Source organism: Tasmannia lanceolata, unplaced genomic scaffold, assembly GCF_043159265.1.
Source record: "Tasmannia lanceolata isolate RefF3 unplaced genomic scaffold, GAP_Taslan_0.1 ptg000006l, whole genome shotgun sequence".
Classification (NCBI taxonomy): Eukaryota; Viridiplantae; Streptophyta; class Magnoliopsida; order Canellales; family Winteraceae; genus Tasmannia; species Tasmannia lanceolata.
The window spans coordinates 4,066,256-4,088,649 of NW_027518683.1; the positions used below are offsets into that span (position 1 = coordinate 4,066,256).

Below are 22,394 nucleotides of genomic sequence, written 5' to 3' on the forward strand. Positions count from 1 at the left end.
TGGTTTTTCTCTCACGACCAGAAAGAAGAGAGAAAACGAGATAAGATTTTAAGATCGTTTAAGTTAATAAAAAAAGGGGGATTTTGCAAAAGAAAGTTTTCTACTTTGCTTTATTTGCAAAAACAGAGTCGTCTAGTTTGACAAATTGCAAAGAGAGTCATCCGTTTGAGTGAATTTTCGGTTTATTTACAGGGATATCATCGTAAATTAAAGGTCCCTCTAAATAAAACTTGAACTGCAGTTGTTCGAGATACTTTTTTCATGTGCAAAAATATTGTTGCGAATTTTTCTTCATTCCCACAGTATGGAGGGAAATTATATTTAGAGTGATTTTATTATGAATTAAAGGTTCCTTTGAATAAAACCTGAAGTGTAGTAGTTAGAGTTACTTTTCTTCTTGCGTAATCAAACAAAGAAAAATTACGAAACCTTGGAAAAAAATTCATTTCTATGCTGAATCTTTTCATTATAAAATGAAGATTAACATTCATAATAAGAAAAATAAATAATGAGAAAGATGAGGCAGAGGGAGAGTAGCATATATATGATTATATATACCCAGTAACCCCATCTAAACATCCAACACATTTATGTGATCCGTTGGACGATACTCTTCTTTCTTTCTAATTATTCCCAACTTCCCTAGCAACCGTCCAACCCAACGGACAACTGGGCCTACCAGAAGTAGGCCCATCACCAGCAACGAAGCCACCACCACTTCTGTGAGGATCGGTAAAAAAGAAGGATTTCCAGCATTTTCCCCCGAAAAAGAAAATTTTTTTGTAGCATTTATCCATGGAGATGTGTTGAGTACTCTCACTGTGTAAGTCATCACCATTGAAGTGATAGCAACCCACAAAATCATCATCAAAGTGATCCTAGAAATCCATCTACGAATTGGGAATCCGCTTATCAGCAGTAGGATTATGCCTGGAGATGCTGCAAAACCCATTGTATTATAGATAATGAAATAAGAGTAAGCACCTTTATCTTTGATACCCAAGATTGCCAGACCACTGTAATTAGATATATTGTAATCTGATGTATTGCTTGAAACCGTTGTTGCATTGTTGAATTCACCCTGCCAGACCCCACCGGGCGGGCTTAGTCCAGTTTGGTATGTCACCGTTGCAATTAGTATTGCCACCACCATTAGTGTGTTTCCTGCATCGTTCAACCAATCATCCTCTTTCTTAAGTTGTTTCTTCCTTTTGCTCCCTCCGAAGCACCCCAACTGAGGGATATTTCGATTAATATCTTTGGATCTTGTATCTCCAACGGATCGAAGCCTTCGTTTGATTCTTTCATTGATTCGTTTGGTTCTCGCATCGACACTTGATTTGTCTGAACTCTCTAACAAAACATCCAAGGCCGTGGATCCGTCCACGGTCAAGGTGTTTACGTCCACTCTAGTGTTGCAAAGCAAAAATTTTATAATCTGCATATGATTTAAATAAAAATATAGAGTATTATCATAGAGATAGTAACTGTCATTAGGTTTTCCCTAATGAATCTACTAATCTCACCCACTACTAAGCAAGCAAGCAAATTAATGGACCAAATCAGGAACACTAAAAAGTCATCATAAAGTTTAAACTAGTAATTTTGAATTATAAAGTAGAAAAGAAAAATAAAATTAAAAACCATAGCTTGGACTCACGCAGACATCACGTCTGTAGTCACAGCCCTTTCCGGCTCAGTACTATGCATGCACACGCAACACATAATTTGCCTCGCTGTTATCTCTCCCGTTCTCTTCTCTCCCTTCTCTAGATCCATACCTTTTAGAAAACAATCTCAGCTCTTATAAGTATGGTAAGAATTTTCTTCAAAAGTAATGTAACGTAGGATTAATGAAGACACTCCATTACCTTTTCAGCCTTGGTCATCTCTTAGGTTAGGGCCCTACCCAGCTTCTGATTTGTCTCAGTGTATGACTTATAGTGTGGATAGTCTGAGGTATATGCAACAGCAGTGAGGGGATGCCGATCACTGTTCAGGCATGGGATCCTCTTAGCCGTGGACATTTCAAGTCGAATTTTGACGGCTCAAGCTTTAGAAACCCAGAGCTGATGGAGTAGGTAGACTTTTGTGTGATCATGATGGTACAATGATATGGGATTTCTCAAGTCCCATATAGGAAGTGCAGACTCCAATGAGGTGGAGATCATCGGTGTGCTTCAAAGAATCATGTTGATTGCGCCGAGCATGCTAGATCAGGGTGTAGTGTAAAGTGACGCTCTAAATGTGATAAAATGGTTGAAGGGTAGTCTCTCGCATCCTTGCCGTTTTACACACTGGATTGATGAGATTTTGGATCCAGTGGCAGGATCCTCTATCCCCTTTCATCACATGAGAAGATCGGCTGACAGTGAGGCCAATAGGCTAGCCAGGAGGAAGCTTCTAGGTCGTCATTGGAAATCTTTGATTCCTGACCCCATGAAGGGTCTTGGTCTGGCTTTTGTTGTTCTTTTTCTTTTGGGCTTGACTTTTTTTTTTAATGGTGGCTTGACTTGTTTTTTTATCTACTCGATCACTGGTTGCTTCCGCGGTTTCATTCTGTATTAATATAATTCTTTGCCATTCAAAAAGAGAAAAATGTAACGTAGGACTCAACTTTTGCACACCCAACATAAGGAGACTTTATTTGTCGATGAAAATGAAAATGTTTAGACTTTATTTGTCGATTAAAAAAATTCTCTTAATTTTTAAAAAAAAATGGAAATCACTTCTAAAACCGGATTCCGTGCTCAAAATAAACAAGGGGTGAATAAGGCTTTCTGAATTTGTCGATTTATTTGAAACATTAGAACTTTGATACAAATGAAGATCGTAAGAGATTCTGTTTGGATGCAAGGAAAAAAAATTCTTTAAAATTTGATTTTCAAGCATTCTCTAAAATAAAAAGTTCCCTTTGCTAAGAAAATTTCAACCCACCTGGACCATACATTTTTATGGGTAATATAATTTCCCCTTTCTAGGAAAATTTCAGCCCTGCAGGACCATGGATTTTTTTATGGGTTTATTTCTAAAATACAAAATTCTTTTGTAAGATTGCTGACGAGAGAGACATAACTTTTATTTTGGACAAAAATAGGAGAAGAATACCTGAATCTGTCTCATAGCTGTGGAGAGATGGAGGAGAGTATTGTCATCATTATCCTTCAACTTCACAAACTCATCACGCTCCTTAACATCAACCAACTCCACCAACTGTTTTTATGCACTCGAAACGATTACGTTTCTTTTTCAGACACAAGTGCAGAATCGATTCTCCACCATCGGTCAAGACTCGAGTTGTTACAGGTTTTGCACGCACTAACTCTTCCAAAATCTCGACTCGGCCTTTTATTACAGCACTATGGAGAGGAATGCTTCCCTCTGGATCACGAACAAGACAAGTCTCAGGGTCTACTTGTAACAAATCTTTTACCATTTCAATGTTCCCCTTTGCTGATGCCAAGTGTAGAGGCAAATAGCCTTTGGAGTTTAATTGGCTAGCGAATTCCGGTTTTCGGCTTAATATCTCTCTGGCAAAACAGGTGTGTCCATAGAGAGCTGCTATGTGTAAAGGATTTCCTTCAACACCAACCTCTGCACATCTATCCAGGATGCGAGCATCTTTTTCCAGCAATTCGTGCAAGTATGTTTCATTCCCCGTTAAAGCCACTTCATAAACCTTACTCTCCATACCCCCCCCCCCCCCCCTATCTATCTATATCTCTCTCTCTCTCTCTCTCTCTCTCTCTCTCTCTCTCTCTCTCTCTCTCTCTCTCTCAATTGTGTTTCTTATCTTGAAATTGGGCGGAGCTGATCTTTTATATCATGTATCGACATATGATCTAAAGAGACTTTACTTTTAGTTTTTTTTTTGCTGACATTTTCTAGGAAGCTAAGTTTTATGACTTTTAGAATTAGGAAAACATTTAGAAAACGGAACTCCACCAAATGCCAAAAACACTGAAAATGACTAAATCGACCATCATTCACATTGGAACATTTTTTTTCCGAACAGAGTTGATAGCTTGAAATGACGTGAGAGAGAAAGAGCACCACAACTAGTAGGAGACAAAAGAAGGGGCTACGTATCATAGGAAAACTCACAAAAGAAAACCGGAGACCCATATGGTTCTCCTATCTAGAAATTTCCTGGAATTGAAACATGTCCTTATCGCATGCTGGCTATATTGAATCGTTTGTTAAGGAAATTTTATCTCAAAGAAAAAAAAGCATATGCATGGTTGTTTTTAACAAGGTTTTGTGCAAAAAGAAATTTAGGAAAAAAATGGGTTACCAAATCTTGAAAAATTGATTTATGGGAAATATATTTTCAATTTTTTTTTTCATTATAGCCAAACAAGCCGTTAAAGTAGAGATCGGTTATATAAAATAGTATTTAAAAATGCGGATGACGTGCAAAACACGGCCGAAGAGAAATCCTTGTTGACTCAGCGTGGACGCGACCAAGAACGCAGTTGACGCGGTTAAGTACTCGGTTGACGCGGTCATAATTCGGGAGAGTCAAAAGAGTTTTTACTGACTCTGTAGGGCAAAATGCTAAACACGAATGCAGTGTAATGTGGAACATGGCAAGAGTAAAATGGGAGTCGACTCGGGGGAGTCGACGCGAACGCGGGGGAGTTTTAAAATTATGATATAAATAGAAACAAAGGAAATTTTCAGGATCACTCTCGACATCAATATGTACACACCCCATTTTGACCGGGCCCTAAAGTCCCAAAATTGAGTTGAAATCCAGAAACCAAAATTTCTCGAGATTGAACCCAAATGCAAAGAAAATCTGAAATTTTGTCAACCTGTTGTGCTCATTGATAGGTGCAAGCTTTCCAAAAGGTGGTCGTTATTTCAAGAAGCATGCTCGCAAAATTTCAAGTAAATTTGACAAAAAAATTAAGAATAAGACAAGTCAAAATCGTGCAAATATCAAAACAGGTTGTGCAGATATCATTTATCATGGGGTGAAATATCCAACTCGGTGTGTCAATACCAACCCCTTGTGTAACAAAAACAACATCTAAATGTCACCCCTCCTTCCTACCCGAGCCACCCCCTTTGTAGGGTAAAAAGTAGTTACAACTACGGCTGCAACAGGGTCAGGTTGGGTCGGGTTTTTCAAAACCCTAGCCCAACCCTAAATCCCACTATCTCGGCCTTGACCTGCCCTGACCCTAAGTCAGGGCCGAAAAACCTCAACCCATGGCCCGCCCTACATGCTTGCCCTGGCCCACCCTGATTGGCCCTGATTGGGCAAGGCCGGGCTGGGCCGGCCCTAATTGACCCTAGTGCAAATACCTGTTAAGAGTAGACCTGGCAAACGGGTGGGCCGGGCCGGGTCAACCCGCGGGTCATGCGGGTCAACGGGTCGGGTTATCAAATGACCCGCATTTTTGCGGGTCAGAAATCTCGTGACCCGCGCGGCCCGCGGGTGGGCCGGGTCAACCCGCGGGTCACCCGCAAATTCAAACAGTGGTTAATTTAAATGATTTTTTTAATTTGGGAAAATGTTAAAACTTAAAAGTAGGGTATGGCCCGCACCGTGGGATGATCCAAACCGTCCATTAGATGGCCCACAGCCTAAATAGGTTGTGCCCCAAAAATCATTTCAATAGGTTGATCCCAACCCTCCGATCTATAGAGGGTTAGGATCAAGTGATCAACCCTCTAACATTCAGAGCGGAGGGTTGGGATCAAATACAGGTCTTTCAAACATGTAGTTAAAAATTAAAATCAAAAGTTAGAAATTTTCACTATGAAGTATGTGTTGTTACCCAAGGAATACACAATGGAACAATCTCTCTCTCTTGGGTTCAAACATTCTTGACCCCACCACAGTACCAATAACAACAGCAAGCACATTCATCATCACATGCAAGCAGCACTACCAGTAGCAGCAGTTCTTCCTCTTTTTGAGTACCTTTGAACCATACGCAAGTTTGGAGACTTGGTTTTTGTTGTTTGTTGATGACCTGACCGATCCTCAACTTTCCATGAATGAGCATAGCAACAGAAAGTGCTGGAGGCACCATTGTCCCTCTCATTTGTTTCACTGCCTTCTCTTCTTCCATCTGCAAAACATAGACAAATGAATCAAAACCCCTTTAAGAAAACATAGATCTAATCGGCTAATCCACACAAACTAATTGATTCATTTGTCTTGGTTTTCTTAAAATACCACTTTAAGAAAACCAAGACAAATGAATCAAAACCCCCAAAAAAAAAAAAAATTGGTAACCACAACTCAAGTCCACAATGATCTAATCGGCTAATCCACACAAACCAATCGATTCATTTGTCTTGGTTTTCTTAAAATACCACTTTAAGAAAACCAAGACAAATGAATCAAAACCCCAAAAAAAAAAAAAAAAATGGTAACCAATGATATTTGGGTTTGGGAAAAACCGAAAATAAAATTGGTAACCAATGATATTTGGTTTTCTCAAATTTTCATTTTCATTTTCATTTTCAAAAAAAAAAAAAGCAAAAATATCGAAGACAGAGACTCAGAGAGAGTACCTGTGCGGCTGTGCTGTGCGGCTGTGTAGCTGTGCTTCGGCAGAGAGGCAGAGGCTGAGAGAGGGCGATGACTCGGCCGAGTGTAACTCGTGAGGGAGTGAGTTTGGGAATGGGGTGGGGGGGTGGCCGGTGCCGTCGCCTTCTCTGTGTCTTCGACTCTTCGTCGTTTGGGTTTGGAAAAAACCAAAAATGAAATAACGAGGAAGAGGAAGAAAGAAAGTAAGAAACTAGAAAGTAGAAACCCTAGGTAAGTAGTAAAGTAGCTAATAAGCTAAGTTAGGTTTTTTAAAAGAAAAAATATAAACTAAAAAACCAAAAAGCCCGCGGGTACCCGCGGGTTGACCCTGCCCAACCCATGTTTTTGCGGGTTGGGTTGCCCGCGGGTCACATTTTGGCGGGTCACTAAAACCCAGACCCGTGCCCGCAAATTTGCGGGTGGGCCGGGTCGACCCGCGGGCATGGGTCGGTTTTGCCAGGTCTAGTTAAGAGTGCCAAAAATAAAGCAACCACTTATCATAAAGAACAAAATGATCAATAAACAGAGAAAGCGAACAAAATAAGACAATATGAATTCAACAACATGACAGGCAACAGAGACAATTAATAATTATAATCTAAAGAAACACCAATCCAAGATAATAGAAAATATTAACAAAGGAAACATGCATAGATGGTTCAATTCTATAATAGAAAACTTAGGGTCGGGCCGGGTCAAGGTACCCGAGGCATTAACCGAGAACCCGACCCGACCCGAGTAAGGGTCTAAAAAAATGAGCCCTGACCCGCCCTCAGGGTTGGAAAATCCAGCCCTAACCCTGTTCGGGCTCAAGGCGGGTCAGGGCTGACAGGGCCAAACTTGCACCCCTAGTTACAACTTACAAACTTACAACTTACAAACAAAAAAAAAAAAACCTTACAACTTACAAATACACTAAGTGGGCTGTCCTCGTAAGAAAGGGCACTTCCCTTTATTTAATCCCATCTCATTGAGCTGCAGAGAGAGAGAGGGGGAGAGAGAGGGGGAGAGAGATGGGGGTTTCATCACTCTAAATAAGAAAATTGCAGAGAGGGGAGAGAGCAAGCCACCGGCCGTTCGTCGGCCCCTTCTCCCAACAGCAACCTCCATTGATTCCGGCGAGAATCTCTCCGTGCTTACCTCATCCAACCCACTTCTAACAGACCCCATTTTCCCCTCTCATTTCTCATTTTCATCACCTCTATCTCACATCCCCACAACCCATTACTCATTTCCCAAAAATCTGACCTCATCCCCTTCTTTGGAGCAGCCATCCCATCTCCATCATTTTCCTACATCTAGAACCCGTTTACTCCCATCAGATCTAACCCTCTATTGCAACTCCACCATCAAACCCACCTCGCCATTTATTCCGGCAATCCTCATTCAGCTCCGCTCTACAAAAAGGAGAAGAAAAGCGATCTTGGACGTACATCCACGGCCTTAGAAATTCCATCGGAGGTGAATCTCAGGGCCCCATCAAAATCAGTCCAGCCGGTTCAATTTGAGACTCAGGTATATCTCATTTTGCCTTCTTGGTTATGGTAAGTATAAGGATTGCATGAGTTGTGTTAGGATGTTAATTTGCTTATCTGGTGTGTGGTTGATTGTCCTTTACACATATTGGCTCTACACCAATGAGTACTCTTTTATTTTGAAGGATTTAAAGACTTTGATTATATTTGGGTTATGTTTATGAGCTGAGAATCCTTTGATTTTATCCACGAATGGTCTGATCATCCACTCTTCTATTTCTAGCTCCATCACTACTATCAACCATGTTGGTATTCCCACCCAATTTGACTCCCCATTTTTGGCCTAAAGCTACTGTCCATTTGCAGGACCCATGTCACTTTGATCATTTTTTTTTTGAATGGTCCCATGTCACTTTGATCATTCTCAGAATAAATTTTGTTTGTTTGTTTGTTTTGGTCTTGGTGCCTTAACCCTGGTGTGATTAGATCCATAACTTGCTTAAAAGTCTATGGTAGCCATGATGCTCCTTTACTTTTGTTGAAATAGCCAAAGATGAGCATGGTTTAGGAAGATATAGTTAGAGGGTATAATATCTCGGGTAATACTATTGTCAAAGAACAGGGCCATTGTTAAATCATAGTAACATGGATGTTAATTGGCAGTTATTGATATTGACACCACCATGTTTGTGCATGTATGTGACCTAATGTGTTTTTCTCTTTTGACGAGCTTGCAACATCCTTTTGGGAATTGTGATGATATCTTGACAATTCTTTGAATGATATCAGATTATGTGTTTTAATGTAAACATTAAAACATGGCAAGGTTACTGTTATTTTACACTTAGCTCAATTATTTTTTTGATAGGCATATGCTTCATTGAGTAGTAAAAGACAAGGTGAATAAGGTGTGATTACAATTTGATGCTTGGGTGAATATCTTTTTGTGAAATTTGGGATGTTTGCAAAACAACATAAATTTCCTGTTCTTTTTATATATGCCTGGGCATATGGTGTGGTGAGTATCTCCTTGTAACATCTGTAAGCTCAAGTTGTCTTAAATACTTGTAAGGTAACTGAGATTCCCAGGACATATGATTTGGGGATCATTTCTTCATGATGTATGTGAGTATAGGTCATTCCTGCATTTGTCAAAATTATGGAGATTTATCTTTCCTGTGTGAATTCAAGTCATTGTGGTAATTGCAAAACTAACTGAGACTTTATTTTCAATGTGTTCGGGTAATGCCCCAAAGATCATTTCTTTTATGGTATATTTGGGTTCAGGCTAGTGGGCCATTTGCAAGGAGATTGTGGGTACTTCCTTTTATGTATAACTTGGAGATTTTCTTTCATGCCCTGTGTAGTTCCAATCTCTGATTTCATAGTTGTTTACACTCTTTTGTTCAAATGGTTAAGGCGTGAATATTTTATTTGAGCATAGTCTATTTCATCTTGAGTTCTTTTCCATTTTGGCACTTTCAACTCATGGTTACCTGTCAAGAATTTTGACTTCCCATTGATTCCTAGCTGCAAATACAAGTAGAATGAATTTAATTTTCTTCTTCTAATCTCTTGGATGTTCCTATTGAAATGGTTGCTGATGAATACAATTTTCTTTTGCTTCTTGGAGCATCCCCTTTAAACTTTTGTTAGGTATAGAGGAGTGCCATGCTTTCTGAATTTAATTCTTATGCAGTTCGAAGCTTTGGTGTGGTAAGTAGAGGAATAGATAAGGTTGAGCTCATATCTTCAGGCTTGATTTTGTTTTGACCTCGGATATCATGCTGTGCATTCGAGTTGTATAAGAGTAAGGTCTGCTTCTTCTTGATCTCATTTATTTTATAACATTGGACTTTTGTGTTTGGATTCGAATGAGATAGAGTTGGTACTTGATTCCTAGCTAAGGTTGTCATCCTGATTTTGTACTCTTTAGTGTAGGTATTTGAATGATGTGGGCTTAAGGTTTGGTCCTTTGGTTGTGCTTCTTCTGAGATTTTCAATCCTGCGTGCATATATTTGATCAATACAGTGGTAGAGCTTCGTATTCAAATCTGATTTCGTTTGGATTTTAGTCTTGTTCTGTTAGTTCAATAAGAGTTGTGGGCTATGATGGGGCTATTCGGAGCCCCTCCTTTCTTCTCTCCTTTTCTCCCCTTCAGGATTTCAGTCAATACTCAGGTTTTTAGAGCTTCCCCTGTTTCCAGGACTTTCATTGGAGTTCGAGCTTCTTCATAGCGTTTGTCATTGTCATTGGTTTTTGGAAGCCTTCACTTAGGGTTCTAGCTATGACGGAATGTATCTTGAGCCAACCTCTTCCCGTCCTGCCTTAGAGCTTTCGCAGGTTAGGGGATTTCATAGAGTTTAGGATTCTGTCTTACTTTCATAGAGTTTAGGATTCTGTCTTACTTTCATAGAGTTTAGGATTCTGTCTTACCTTTATAGAGTTTAGGATTTTGTCTTACCTTCATAGAGCTATAGGATTCTGTCCTACCTTCATAGAGTTTATGATTCTGTCTTACTTTCATAGAGTTTAGGATTATGTCCTACCTTCATAGAGTTTAGGACTCTATCCTATCTTTTTCATAGGTTAGGATCAACCTATGGAAAAGATTTTTGGGGCACAGCCTATTTAGGCTGTGGCCCATCTCATGGATGGTATGGATCATCCTACGGTGCAAGCCATACCATACTTTTTAATAAAGTGAGGAGTGCGATCATCAAAATAGGGGAGTGCTGATAACATTTCCCTATTTTTATTTCTTTTATGGGGATTGGAGCTCTCTTATTTTGTCTTCTAGTGGACGTGGCTCCAATGAATGAGAGTTAGGAAGGAGAACGAGGAATGGGTTTGCTCATATCAAGAAAAATTGCAGATGACGAGGATCATGGTGGTCATGAAGAATAAGAAGAGGAGGGATAGGAGATAGTGAAGCACATTTTAGGCCCTTTGAGAAGCATGGAATTAAGATTTTCTCATCATCTAGTTGCCTGTATATGGAGACACAAGGGGAAGGAATCAGTCGTGGTTCCTTAAGAAATTAATCATAAACTATTTCCATGCATTCTTATGCAAAACACATGGCGTTGAACAAGTCTTTTATCTTTTATTTTCTCTTTTCGTCATTTTATTTGTTGTATTCTTTTGGGGCGCCAAATTTTGCTCTTTTGGTCTGATTTTGGTATTTTTAGAAAGGTTTTTCGATTACCTATCTAATGATCCAAAATTAGATTTACGTTGCAATTTTTGACCGATAAACAAGTAGCTCTTGGCTTCAGTCTGTAATTCCCAAAGAAATATAAGAACAGTTAAAACAATCCAAAAGACCCACCGGTAATGGGAGCTATTGCCCTTTTTACATAAACTTCTCAAAAATAAAGTAAACTACTCCGTTTGGTTGCCAGTTAAATTTTTGTCCCAGGAAGATTTAGTAAAATTTTGGTCCCATCCCATGTTTGGTTGCCTTTTAGCACTAGGTTTTTTTTTAATCCCACTCTTGTAATGATTGCTTGTGTGGTGAATTTTTTAATCCCACTTTTGTAATGATTGCCTTTTCATCTCATCCCAAAATAACCCCAGGAACAAAAAGAAACTCAGGAACCAAAAATAAGCTTGAGAAGAATTGTTTTCTATCCAACAGTTCAAGCAACCAAACAAAGGTTTTTTTTTTCCCACCATAATCCGGTCAACCAAACATGGAATTTTTATTTTACCAGGATACTTCTAGGAATTTTTTTTCCCCACCAATCTCCTGGGATTTTTTTCCGGCAACCAAACAGTGTGGCATCCAATAAGAGAAATCCCCAATTTTTGGAGACTCCTTGTTACAATGGAAGTTTGTGATAATGCTTATCTCATACTTCCAGATCATGAAAAATCTTCTAAACTTGATCATCGTTCCAAAGTGGCGAGTGGAGAAATTTTCTCTAACTCCACGCCATGTCATCTGCCACTTGTTACATTAAATTTTGCCCAACAACGTGCCAAAACTCGCCACATCCTCCGGTAGCTAAAAAGACACGTGGGACCCATATTGTTATTCGATTAACACCACCTCATCATGGCCAAAAAGACATATGGGCTTCCTCTAATTGGCATTTGTGGCCCCCTCCAATCGGGCCCACGCATAGCCACGATCCACCCGGATCATCTAAAGAGCCCAAGATTACACAATTTGGACTTGATTTGGTTAAGTTATAGGCATTTTACAAATATGATATAGGTATGTTGCATGATTACTATTTTAGGAATATTTTAGTCATGTTTCTACTTTTTCTTTATGTTGCTTTAGTTATAAGATTGAGAATAATGGTTAGGCAAGCATTTAGGGTTGCTGTTCTTAGGTTTTTTGCTCTCTATATAATGTAATGGCATGAGAAAAGAAAGAGAGAGTCTGAATAAAGTTTATTTTTGGGATATCACTTGTGAAGAGAGAATTGGCTCTTTCATGTGCGTGAAGGAGCTTTGCTCTTTCATGTGTTATATTGGAGTTTTTCTCCAAATAGTGGCATGGGTTTTCAAACACCCACAAATTATTTTAGTTGCTTCTTGTATTGATCTTAATCTTGGTGTTGCTGCTCACGCTCCCTGCATCACATTCCTACGATGGAATTGGAGACCTGGTGCTTGAAATATGAGTGTTCCACATACGAATATGGTCGGGATGACATAAATGGTTTGTTGCATTTGGCCCTACTTACTGTATCGGTTTTTAATGATAGAGAAGACATCAAAGTTTGAGGGAGAGGAACTAGCTGTAGTAGCTTGGATATTACTGTCTTGAATTGCAGGTTTTGTCGTTTACTATGCATGATTTTGCCGGATTTATAAGTTAGCATGCCCGATCAAACTGTTATTAGCAAATAACGATATGTTGTTAGTCAACAAAAGACAACTGATGATTATTAGGTGGTCGATATCTTGGATATAGTTGATAGCTCCTCCATTTGATTTCTTCATGTAGAGCTAGCTAAGGGGGGAGTATCCAGGCGGCTTTGGAAACCCTTGACTTTCTCCCCCTTGCCGAGTCTTTGAATTGTAGGCTTTTATTTGTTGTTTTCCGTTGTATTGTATTGTATTGATCATCTTGATTAACCGGGCCCTTCCCAAAAAAGAAAACGACCTCTTGTCTGTCGTCAACACTACAATGTTCACAAGGTATATAATCAAAGCAAATAATATGATCAAGGCTTCGATGAAGGGGTTTAAGAAACGTATGCTAATCAAGAGTATGTGGGAAACACTTAACAAGCATATGATGGGCCAAAACAAACTAATCAAGGTTTAGATTCTTCACTGTAAACAATCAAACAAATTAGGTCATGTTTGGCAATGCTGAATTTTTTATTGGAAAATTTCCCAAGAAAAAAAGAAGTGCACATGCGTAGTTTTATTTTATTTTTTTCAAGGATTTATGATTTTTTTATTAAAAATTCTAGCTAGAAAATGGGTTACCAAGTTCGGAAAATTTTGATTTTTGCGGAAAATATTTTCTTTTTCTTCCTTTTTCTTTTTTTCTTGGTTCAGAGTAGCCAAACGTCGCTTATCTCGGTAGAGTTGAGCGACACTCTCCTTAAGATAAAATCAGCCTCTAGATTGTGATTTTAGGAAAGAGTGTAACATCACCTCTACTTTAAGCATTTTTCATGTATGTATAAATCATAAATTACATAACACATGGAAATTGTGTGTAACTAAAACATAGACAACATGCAGAGTAGATAATAAGCATATAATACATGACGAGAAAGAGGCTAAGGCTAGAGGCACAGGATGAGTAGCCTGATTGATTGCCCAATTAGCCCATTTAGACATAGACCACAGCCATGTCTCTTCTCTCGCTCTCTACCAATTGACGTATCGTTTCTGCCATGCCTCTTCTCACCCTCTCTTCCGATTGACGTCTCCTTTCTGCCCTGCCTCTTCTCACTCTCTCTTCCAATTGACGTCTCCTTTCTGCCCAGTCTCTTCTCACTATTGTGACGAATATTACAATTAATTCCAAGCGAAGACAGAAAGGAAAACACATCAGCATTATGAACGACAACCCCATTACAAGGGCAGGAAAATAAAATTGAAATTCAGAATTTTTCCACGGAGACGTGTTGGCAGTTCCCACAATGTAAGTAATCATCATGGAAATTATAGCAGTCCAAACACACCACATCCGAGTGCCAGTGTGACCCCCAAGGCTAGGGATTTTCTGCATCAGCGATAGGATTAAGTAGACAGAAGCTGTAAAACCAAGGGTATTAAAGATAATGAAAGCTAAGTAAGCTTTAATATTTTTAATTCCCAAGATGGCCATCCCACTATAATCAGAAATATGGCTGCCAGTGAATTCACCCTGCCAGACCCCACCTGGGGGGCTCAGTCCGGCTTGATAGGTCACCGTCCCAATTAGTATTGCCAACACCACTAGCATCCCTCGTGCATCATCTTCGTTCATCAGATTAAGTGGTTGATGAAATTTCTTACCTCCCACTACTTTACGTCTCGCTGCCATAAGGATTCCCAAGATTTTAACATCGACATATGACTGTACATTGTGAGACAGAGCATCCAAGGCTGTCCATCCCTCCACGTTCAAGGCATTTACATCCACTTCAGAGTGATGAACCAAATATCGTATGGTCTGCACATGTTCAGGCTTTTAAACTTAATTTCTTGTGCATAAAAAATGCATTTTTTTAGAGAGGCACGGAGGAAATTAAATATAAAAAAAGTTCTATGCATTTTTTTATAGAGTTAAAATGATCTCAATTATATTATCAATAAAACAGCTAAGCAAAAATATAGGAATACGAGTAATTGATATGAACTATCAAACTTGAATAAAGAAATGTAAAATGGTCACATAATTGGCAATCATAAATATAAATATCCATTCATATGCACAAAACAATGAGGTTTTTCAAATGGTAAGCTTGAAATCGCTGGTGTACATATAGACTAGCTCATCGTATTTCACAGAAAAGGATGTCCCGTTATTGTCAGTTTCCTGGAAATTTCAAAACCCAAGAATAAAAGAATGAGATGCGAGCCATTCATTTGATGGGCCCTCACATAGATAGGGTTTGCCTAAAAAATCAGCTCCATAGGATCATCCCAACCCTTCGATTTGTGGAGGAAAAACGGACATGAGATTTAGATGGCCAGACCATTGGAATGTTCTCCAAAAAAATAAATAAATAAAAATTGAAGTGATGGGGATGAAAATAACCACCCAATCAGAGAGCTCCACATGTAAAAGGGCCCTCAGATGCCAAAAGGGCAGGAAAGTAATTCCCCGCACTCAACAAAAGACCCCTACAAGAAGCGGTATTCACTGCTCAATGCCATCCGCTCAAGGGCAGTATGGTAATCATACCATAAGGGAAATTACGAATTAGCCCTAGCACACCCAACCACTATAAATAGGGGTAAAACCTAGAAGGTAAAGAACACGATTCTCAAAAACATACTATTTCATTTGGGTTTTCCATATCCGTTGTGGTCACTGACTTAATTATCAAAGGGCCTTCGCGGAGTATCCCCTCCGCGTTGGTTTTTTAACCGTTTTCTCGTGTGCGTAGGACAAAGTAGCGAGGACAAGTCAAGATCGTCCGTCCGCTCTTCACCTCCAACTCAACCATAACCAAATTTTGACCGCAACATGAAGCAATTTACAATCTTGAGCTAGAAGGCATTTATCATGGAAAGCTCTCCAAAACATATGGATTGAGTCTGATTCAACAATGGCAGTTAACGTCATCATTGGAAAATTCAAATGCAGCTGGACAAAATGGGGAATCACTACCAAGATTCATACCACCTTAACTCAATTCAAAAGTTGGAAAATCTCACACTCATGGAGAGAAGCAAATTCTGCTGCGGATTATCTCTCAAAGGTGGACTGCCCATATAAAGGGGAGCATATCCACCCATCTCTTATTCCCTCTGCTCTCCAAGAAATTGTAACGAGGGTTTCCTCTTGAATTCCCTATATAGGACTGTAATCTCTTTATTTTTATTAATACACTGTTAGGGATCCAGCCAAACCCCAGCTTACTCACAAAAAAGAAAAAAGAAGAACAGAACGGCCACACACACTCTTTTAGATTTTGTCTTATTCATTTAATTCATCTGAGCTGACTGTTCTGTTATGCAAGAGAGACTCAGCTGTGAAATCCCTTTCATTCCCCGAAATTGCCTACCAAATCCCTGAAGGGGTTGTTTGGATGCAGAAAAAAAAAATTCTTGGAAAATTAAGCTTTCCAGCATTTGGCTAACTATTTTATTATGAATTGTTTCCAAAATATTTTTTTTCCCATTTCTGGGAAATTTTCAACCTGCTAGACCTTGGAATCCCTTTTTCCTTTCAAAATAAGATTTTCATAATTTTTTCCTAGGCATATTTGAATCGAAAAGAATTTTATAATTGCATGAAAAAAAATCAAGAGCCTATCAGGGTTGAAAGTTTCCTAAAAATAAGATGCGTTCTGGATGTGTGTGTGTGTGTGAGAGAGAGAGAGGATAATTCATACCTCAATCTTTTTGTAAGCTGTAGCAAGGTGGATGACAGTATTGTCATTGTTATCCTTCAAGTTGACAAACTCATCACGCTCATTAACACCAACCAACTCCACCAACTTTTTTATGCAATCTAAAAGATCATTTTTCTGTTTCACACATAAGTGCAGAACCGGTTCTCCACCATCTGTTAAGACCCAAGCCGTTACAGGTTTGGCATGCACTAATGCTTCCAAAACATTGACTCGGCCGTTTATTGCAGCTATATGGAGAGGAATCCTCCCCTCTGGATCACGAACAAGACAAGTGTCAGGGTCTGCTTGTAACAAATCATTTACCATTTCGATGTTTCCCTTTGCTGATGCCAAGTGTAGGGGCAAATAGTTTTTGGAGTTTAATTGGTTGGCGAATTCCGGTTTTCGGCTTAATATTTCCTTGGCAAAAGACGTGTGTCCATAGAGAGCTGCAACATGTAGAGGACTTCCTTCAACACCAACCACTGCACATCTATCCAGAATGCAAGCATCTTGTTTCAGCAATTCGTTCAGGGATGTTACACTCCCCCTAAGTGCTGCTTCGTAAACCTTACTATTCATTCTCTCTCTCTCTCTCTCTCTCTCTCTCTCTCTCTCTCTCTCTCTCTCTCTCTCTCTCTCTCAACTGTCTCTTTTTCTGTCTCTCTCTTTCTTCTTAAACCTAAAATTTTCTACAGTTAGGGAATAACAAGAGAGTCCTTGCTGTGAAATCAAGTAAAGAACCCAACATAAAATGGGAAATGGGACATGCAACCCTACAAGCATATCCTAGCTCTCAAAGCAAGTAAAGAACCTCAAATTTGTGCTTTTTGTAGATCACGTAATGAGAATTTTACACTGCCTATTCTGAAATATTGTTGGCTTTAGAACAATGTTTTGAGATCTAAAAGGGACTTGAGTGGTTTTTATCGTAGGATTTTTGTCGAAGAAAAACCACTAAAATTCTAAAGCAAATCTATTTGTGAATTAAAGAATCAAATCATCAAGAGAACATTCATACAAGAGAACACAAAAGGTTTACATGAAAAACCCTTTAATAAAAAGGGAAAAACCACAGGGCGAATCTGACTAAAATCTCCACTAATTAAAATAGGTAAAACAACTTCCCTCTCATATTTTCACTCAAAGCTTGAGAAAATATAAGAAATTAGAGAGATACATGGTTATTTTTTTAGAAACGACAAATCCCAATCTCTCACTACAAACACACATTTCGATCTTCAAGATGGTGAAATCAAATCCTCTCAAACTCTACATACATCAGGAGGATTGAAACCACCGTGAAAACCTTCAAAAAGTGAGCTCAAAAAAGCCTTTGGTTTTGATAGCGGGGTAAAACCTTAAACACATAAGAAACCCTCATTTTTCTTTCTTTCTTCTTCTCTCCTCTCCCTTTCACAAAGAGGATTCACTTATATACAATTCAAAATAGGATTTTAGGCACTTATATGTGTGTGAGACTTTTAAACCTAGAGGTCAGCTGTTCGATGGTTATTGTGACCAAGAGAAACCTAAATTCAAAGTATAGAGACTGGTGTCTCTTGCAGATGAAAATAGTCTCCTCTAAGAGAAGGGGTGTCTCTGGCTCATGCCTTTGACAGCTCTAAGGGTGGAGACTGGTATAAACCACCTCTTGATCATGCCTTTATGGATTTGAGGGAGTACGGATAGAGACTGCAAGTATAGGGGTGTGTTTGTAGATCCTTCTCTCGTTCTCTCACGGATCATTTTTTTTTTTTTCTCTCTTCTGCTGCAATAAATTGAAAGATCATTGTTTCTTATATATTTAACTATATTGTAGTTAGTGTTTGAGGTATATGTATGTGATATTTACTTTGTTCTTGTTCTTGCCAATAGGACTTGGGATATATTGGCTTATATCAAATTTACAAGGGTGCAGTTTCCTATTTACATGGGTTATATCAAGTTCCTTTCTTTTAGTGAAATAAAACATGAGTCATTACCAGTTAATCATTGTGTGAAACCTTTATTAACGTACTGACTTGACCTCAAGCCACCATGACCTACCAATCAGCACATAAGCTAAGAAAAGAAGTAATAAACTGATTTCAATCCTCATATATATCCTTGTTTGAATTGTTTACCAAGTTATTGATCATAATTCAAGCCACCATGACATACCAGCTTGCACACAGGAGAAGATATATAAATAAGAAACTGATCTCACTCTCCTCCTTGTATCTGTTTTCATTGGATCAATTGGTTTTTTGAAAGTCTGATATCATTGTTCGAAATGTTTGTTAAGTCCCTGATCAGAATCAAGCCACCATGACCTATCAGCCAGCACATAGGGGAAGAAAGAAACTAAGAAACTGATCACGATCTCCATTTCCATGAAGAAAGTGGTTGGTCGTTTCCTCAGTCATGACAGTTCTCTTAATATAAGAGAAGTTGCTGCAACAAATTATCCTGAAACAGACTTGGAAAGGTCGAAGAGGAGAGAGGATATTGGTTGAGTTCTTTAGGTCTCAAGGTAAAACATGTTGACTGAGAAAGCAACTTTTTTGGGGAAATACCAGAAAGATTTTTATAAAAGTAGAGTCAAAGGAGCAACTTTCCCCAATTTTTTATTATTTTGGAAGGTGATTTACATAAGAAGTTGATTGGAGTTTCTGCTAAGGCGTTCTGTGAAATAGAAAATAAAGATACTTCGGTTTTCTTTCTATTGAGAATAGAATTTTTGGAGTCTCAATAGAGTTTATATGTTAAGAGCTTAAGGTCTGAAATTTACTACTAAAACCAGAAAAATGCAGAACAAATAAGCAACAATAAAACCCTAGAGAAACATAAATCCATGACAACCTAATTAAGAAGCAAACCCATTGCTCGATTAGACAACAACCAACACAAATATTAAACAGAAGATTAGCATAAATCCATGCATCCAATAACAGAAAACCAACTAATTGTCAAAATTAGTAGCTGAAACAAAAACAAAAAAACAAATTAGATAGTTGAAATCAGAAAATTCCAATTTAATTAAGAAGAAACCCATTGATTGATTTCGCAGATAGAAAACTGATTAAAAACCATCTTTTACTTGGGTTTTTATGATAGAAAACTAATTAAGAAGAAACCCCATGTAGGATGATTCGCACCACTGTAACGTGAATTGACCATCTTTTACTTGGGTGCGAATTATCCTACAGGGGGTGTGAATTTATCATCGGCCTAATTTGAAGGCAGATTCGCTCTTCTAGTTCTATCTACCAATTTCTATGAGGCCTGTGAGCTATTTTGTGAATGACGGATGCCACGTTCACGATACTTGTATTCTTGGCCCAATGGCTCTACCCCATCAAAATGTACGTGTAAAATGGTGGGCCCATCCTATGCATGGGATTTGGTGGAGATTGTGAAACCACCCAAACAAAACGTGTGGTTAAATGGTGGGCCCCACTCGATGCATGGGTTCACCTGAAGTTAGTGGAACCCATCATATCAAAATATAAAATGGTGGGCCCCACCCTATGCCTAGATTGGGTATGGTTCCTATCTTCAGGGTAGAATGCTGTGCACGTTGATTTATGAATAATTGATTGCTACTTATTGCTTATTCTGTTGCGAGAATGTATGATTCAAATTCTCATAAATTAACCTGCGAACCCTAGGTTTGCATTATAGAACCAATCTTTGCATATAGTGATGGACAAGTGAAGATGGTATGGCTAACAGGTCTATAATATCACATAGTTACCCATCTTTAAGATGGGACCAATCATTAGCCAAAATTCAGTACCACTAATAGTCGGCAAATGTCTTTCACACCATTGAACCAAGAGACTTGAAGAAGGATGGATGCTAATTAAAACTCTATTGCACATAGAAATTTGTAGTAGCTCTCGGTTGCATTTTGATGTTGAATCCTACGAAGTTGATGATCTTAACACTGTAAGGTGAAGAGATCCAATCATGCAAGGATGAAGGGAAGCAATAAAATTAGAAGTTCTCTATAACTCTTCGCCTCCTATTTTTTACACCATTTGTTGGATATTATGATTAAAGGGGTAACAGAGGTGATTGGCTACAAATTGACTGATCGACTTGTAGTTTCTCCAATCGGCCAGCCCTAATAGCTGAAATTAGCAAATTCTTCTGGAGAAATTTTTTTTCCAACTCAGACAATTTAATTCTTAAGAATTTTAATTTTAAATTTATTTCAACGAAACATATTATAAAGCAACCATCATCAACAAACAAGGAAACAAGTTATAAAGCAATCATCCCAAAAACCACCTTGGCAGTTTCATCCTCTCTTTGATGAAATGTTCGATTGGATGTCACGATTCTCTTGGTCTTTCTCTCATATTCGTCACTCTGCTAATCAAGTGGCCGATTGTCTTGCGAGGATTGGTGTATCTAAGGATACGTTGTGTCTTTATGATTCTCTCCCCCCTTAATTCTGTATCTTTGCTTATGTGTCTTTTTTCTTCTTTGGTTTGATCCTATGCATATTGACCATCTTGGTCGTCTATCAATAAATTAGCTATCATTTAAAAAAAATTATTAACAAACAAGGAAACAAGGAGTTTCTATTTGCAATATGAAGGCTTAAGGAGGTCCATTATCATCCATTCACAAAAAAAAAAAAATCTTTAAAAAAATATTTTTATAAACTCCTTTTTTAAGCCCAGCCTGTCTGGACATTGTGAATCACCATTTTCCTAAATCCATCCTGAGCCTTTTCTTCCACCTCTCCTCTGCAATCCTCGATCAAACTTGCGTTTCCAGGCGCTATGAAATGGGGGGCACTCCTTCGCCTATCGTATGTACCGGCTTGGCTTCGTCCCGAACCAAGGAGGCATTCTAGCCGGGGCATGCGTGTAGGAATGCCGACTATAGAGACTAGAAAGACTTAAAGATGAAGGAAGAATAATAGGAGTAATAAGTACGAATCATATGTTGATTACTGCAACATTTCGCCATATATCTTCGAGAAATTTAACCTTGCATGGATTTCATTGCATGAACAAAAAAAAGATGGTATGACTGTCAATGCAAAGCGAAACAAGAATGAAAAGAAAAAGTAAATGATGGCAAAAGCTTGAAGATCAGCCTCTAAATGAAGATTTGAATTGATTGTACTTCTCTAAAATATCTTCCCCCTGGCAATGAGAGAGCTACATAAATAGAAAATGTAGGCTACATATATTGAATTTTAGTTTATGAATGCAAAAGAGAAGCAAATGATACTTACATAGAGGACACTGGGAGAAAGAGGAACCCATGAATTCTTCTATGAGGAAGCTCGGCCTCCTCAGGTCCTGTAGTGAGATCGTCACAACAAAAAGTATGGACAGATAGTTAGGAACATATGTTTGTTAGGTTAAGATATGAGTTCAATTTTCATCATAATTGTTTTAAGAGAAAAGATAAGGGCAATGATATTTTCACTCTCCCTGCATTAGCCATGCACCTCCGTTAGAACATTTGACCTGAACAGTGGGCAACTTTAACGCTTTTTGACATCAAATCGCGTTCTAAGGGGGGGGGGAGCATGCCTAATGCAGGGGGAGTGAAAATATCATTGGTCCTTCTAAATAAAGTGCGTTGATTGTTCCTTTAATTTTATGTTTGTCTGCTCCATTATCATTTTTTTTTTTTGTGCCCTTACAAATGCACTTTGTTGAAGCAAGTCTTGTCAGATTGACGATTCAGATCATTCAAAGGTTTTATTAATTGATCTGTCTTTACTTGTTCACATATATAAGACAAAAACAACAAAGGTGTCATCTCTACTTCTACAGTGTCTATACCGGCCCCTTTCTCTTAATAGAAAAAAGTGAAATGACAACACCATG

At 38.6% G+C, this 22,394-nt stretch overlaps 1 protein-coding gene and 2 long non-coding RNA genes across 3 annotated transcripts; 1 reads left to right on the forward strand and 2 right to left on the reverse strand.

Moving 5' to 3' along the window:
* Positions 1–449: 449 nt before the first annotated feature.
* Positions 450–17,148, reverse strand: LOC143878143 (uncharacterized). Its single transcript, XM_077380452.1, has 6 exons — positions 16,552–17,148; positions 13,839–14,660; positions 11,235–11,305; positions 3,356–3,602; positions 3,109–3,213; positions 450–1,438 (listed from the first exon to the last, which is right to left on the reverse strand). Exons 1-6 carry the CDS (start codon positions 17,131–17,133, stop codon positions 572–574), a joined length of 2,694 nt encoding a protein of 897 aa, XP_077236567.1. The 5' UTR covers positions 17,134–17,148; the 3' UTR covers positions 450–571.
* On the reverse strand, positions 5,743–6,793 carry LOC143879319 (uncharacterized). Its single transcript, XR_013251196.1, has 2 exons — positions 6,535–6,793; positions 5,743–6,086 (listed from the first exon to the last, which is right to left on the reverse strand). It is a non-coding gene; the product is annotated as an uncharacterized LOC143879319 (long non-coding RNA).
* Positions 7,317–9,471, forward strand: LOC143879320 (uncharacterized). The gene is made up of 2 exons (XR_013251197.1): positions 7,317–8,065; positions 8,894–9,471. It is a non-coding gene; the product is annotated as an uncharacterized LOC143879320 (long non-coding RNA).
* Positions 17,149–22,394: the final 5,246 nt, after the last annotated feature.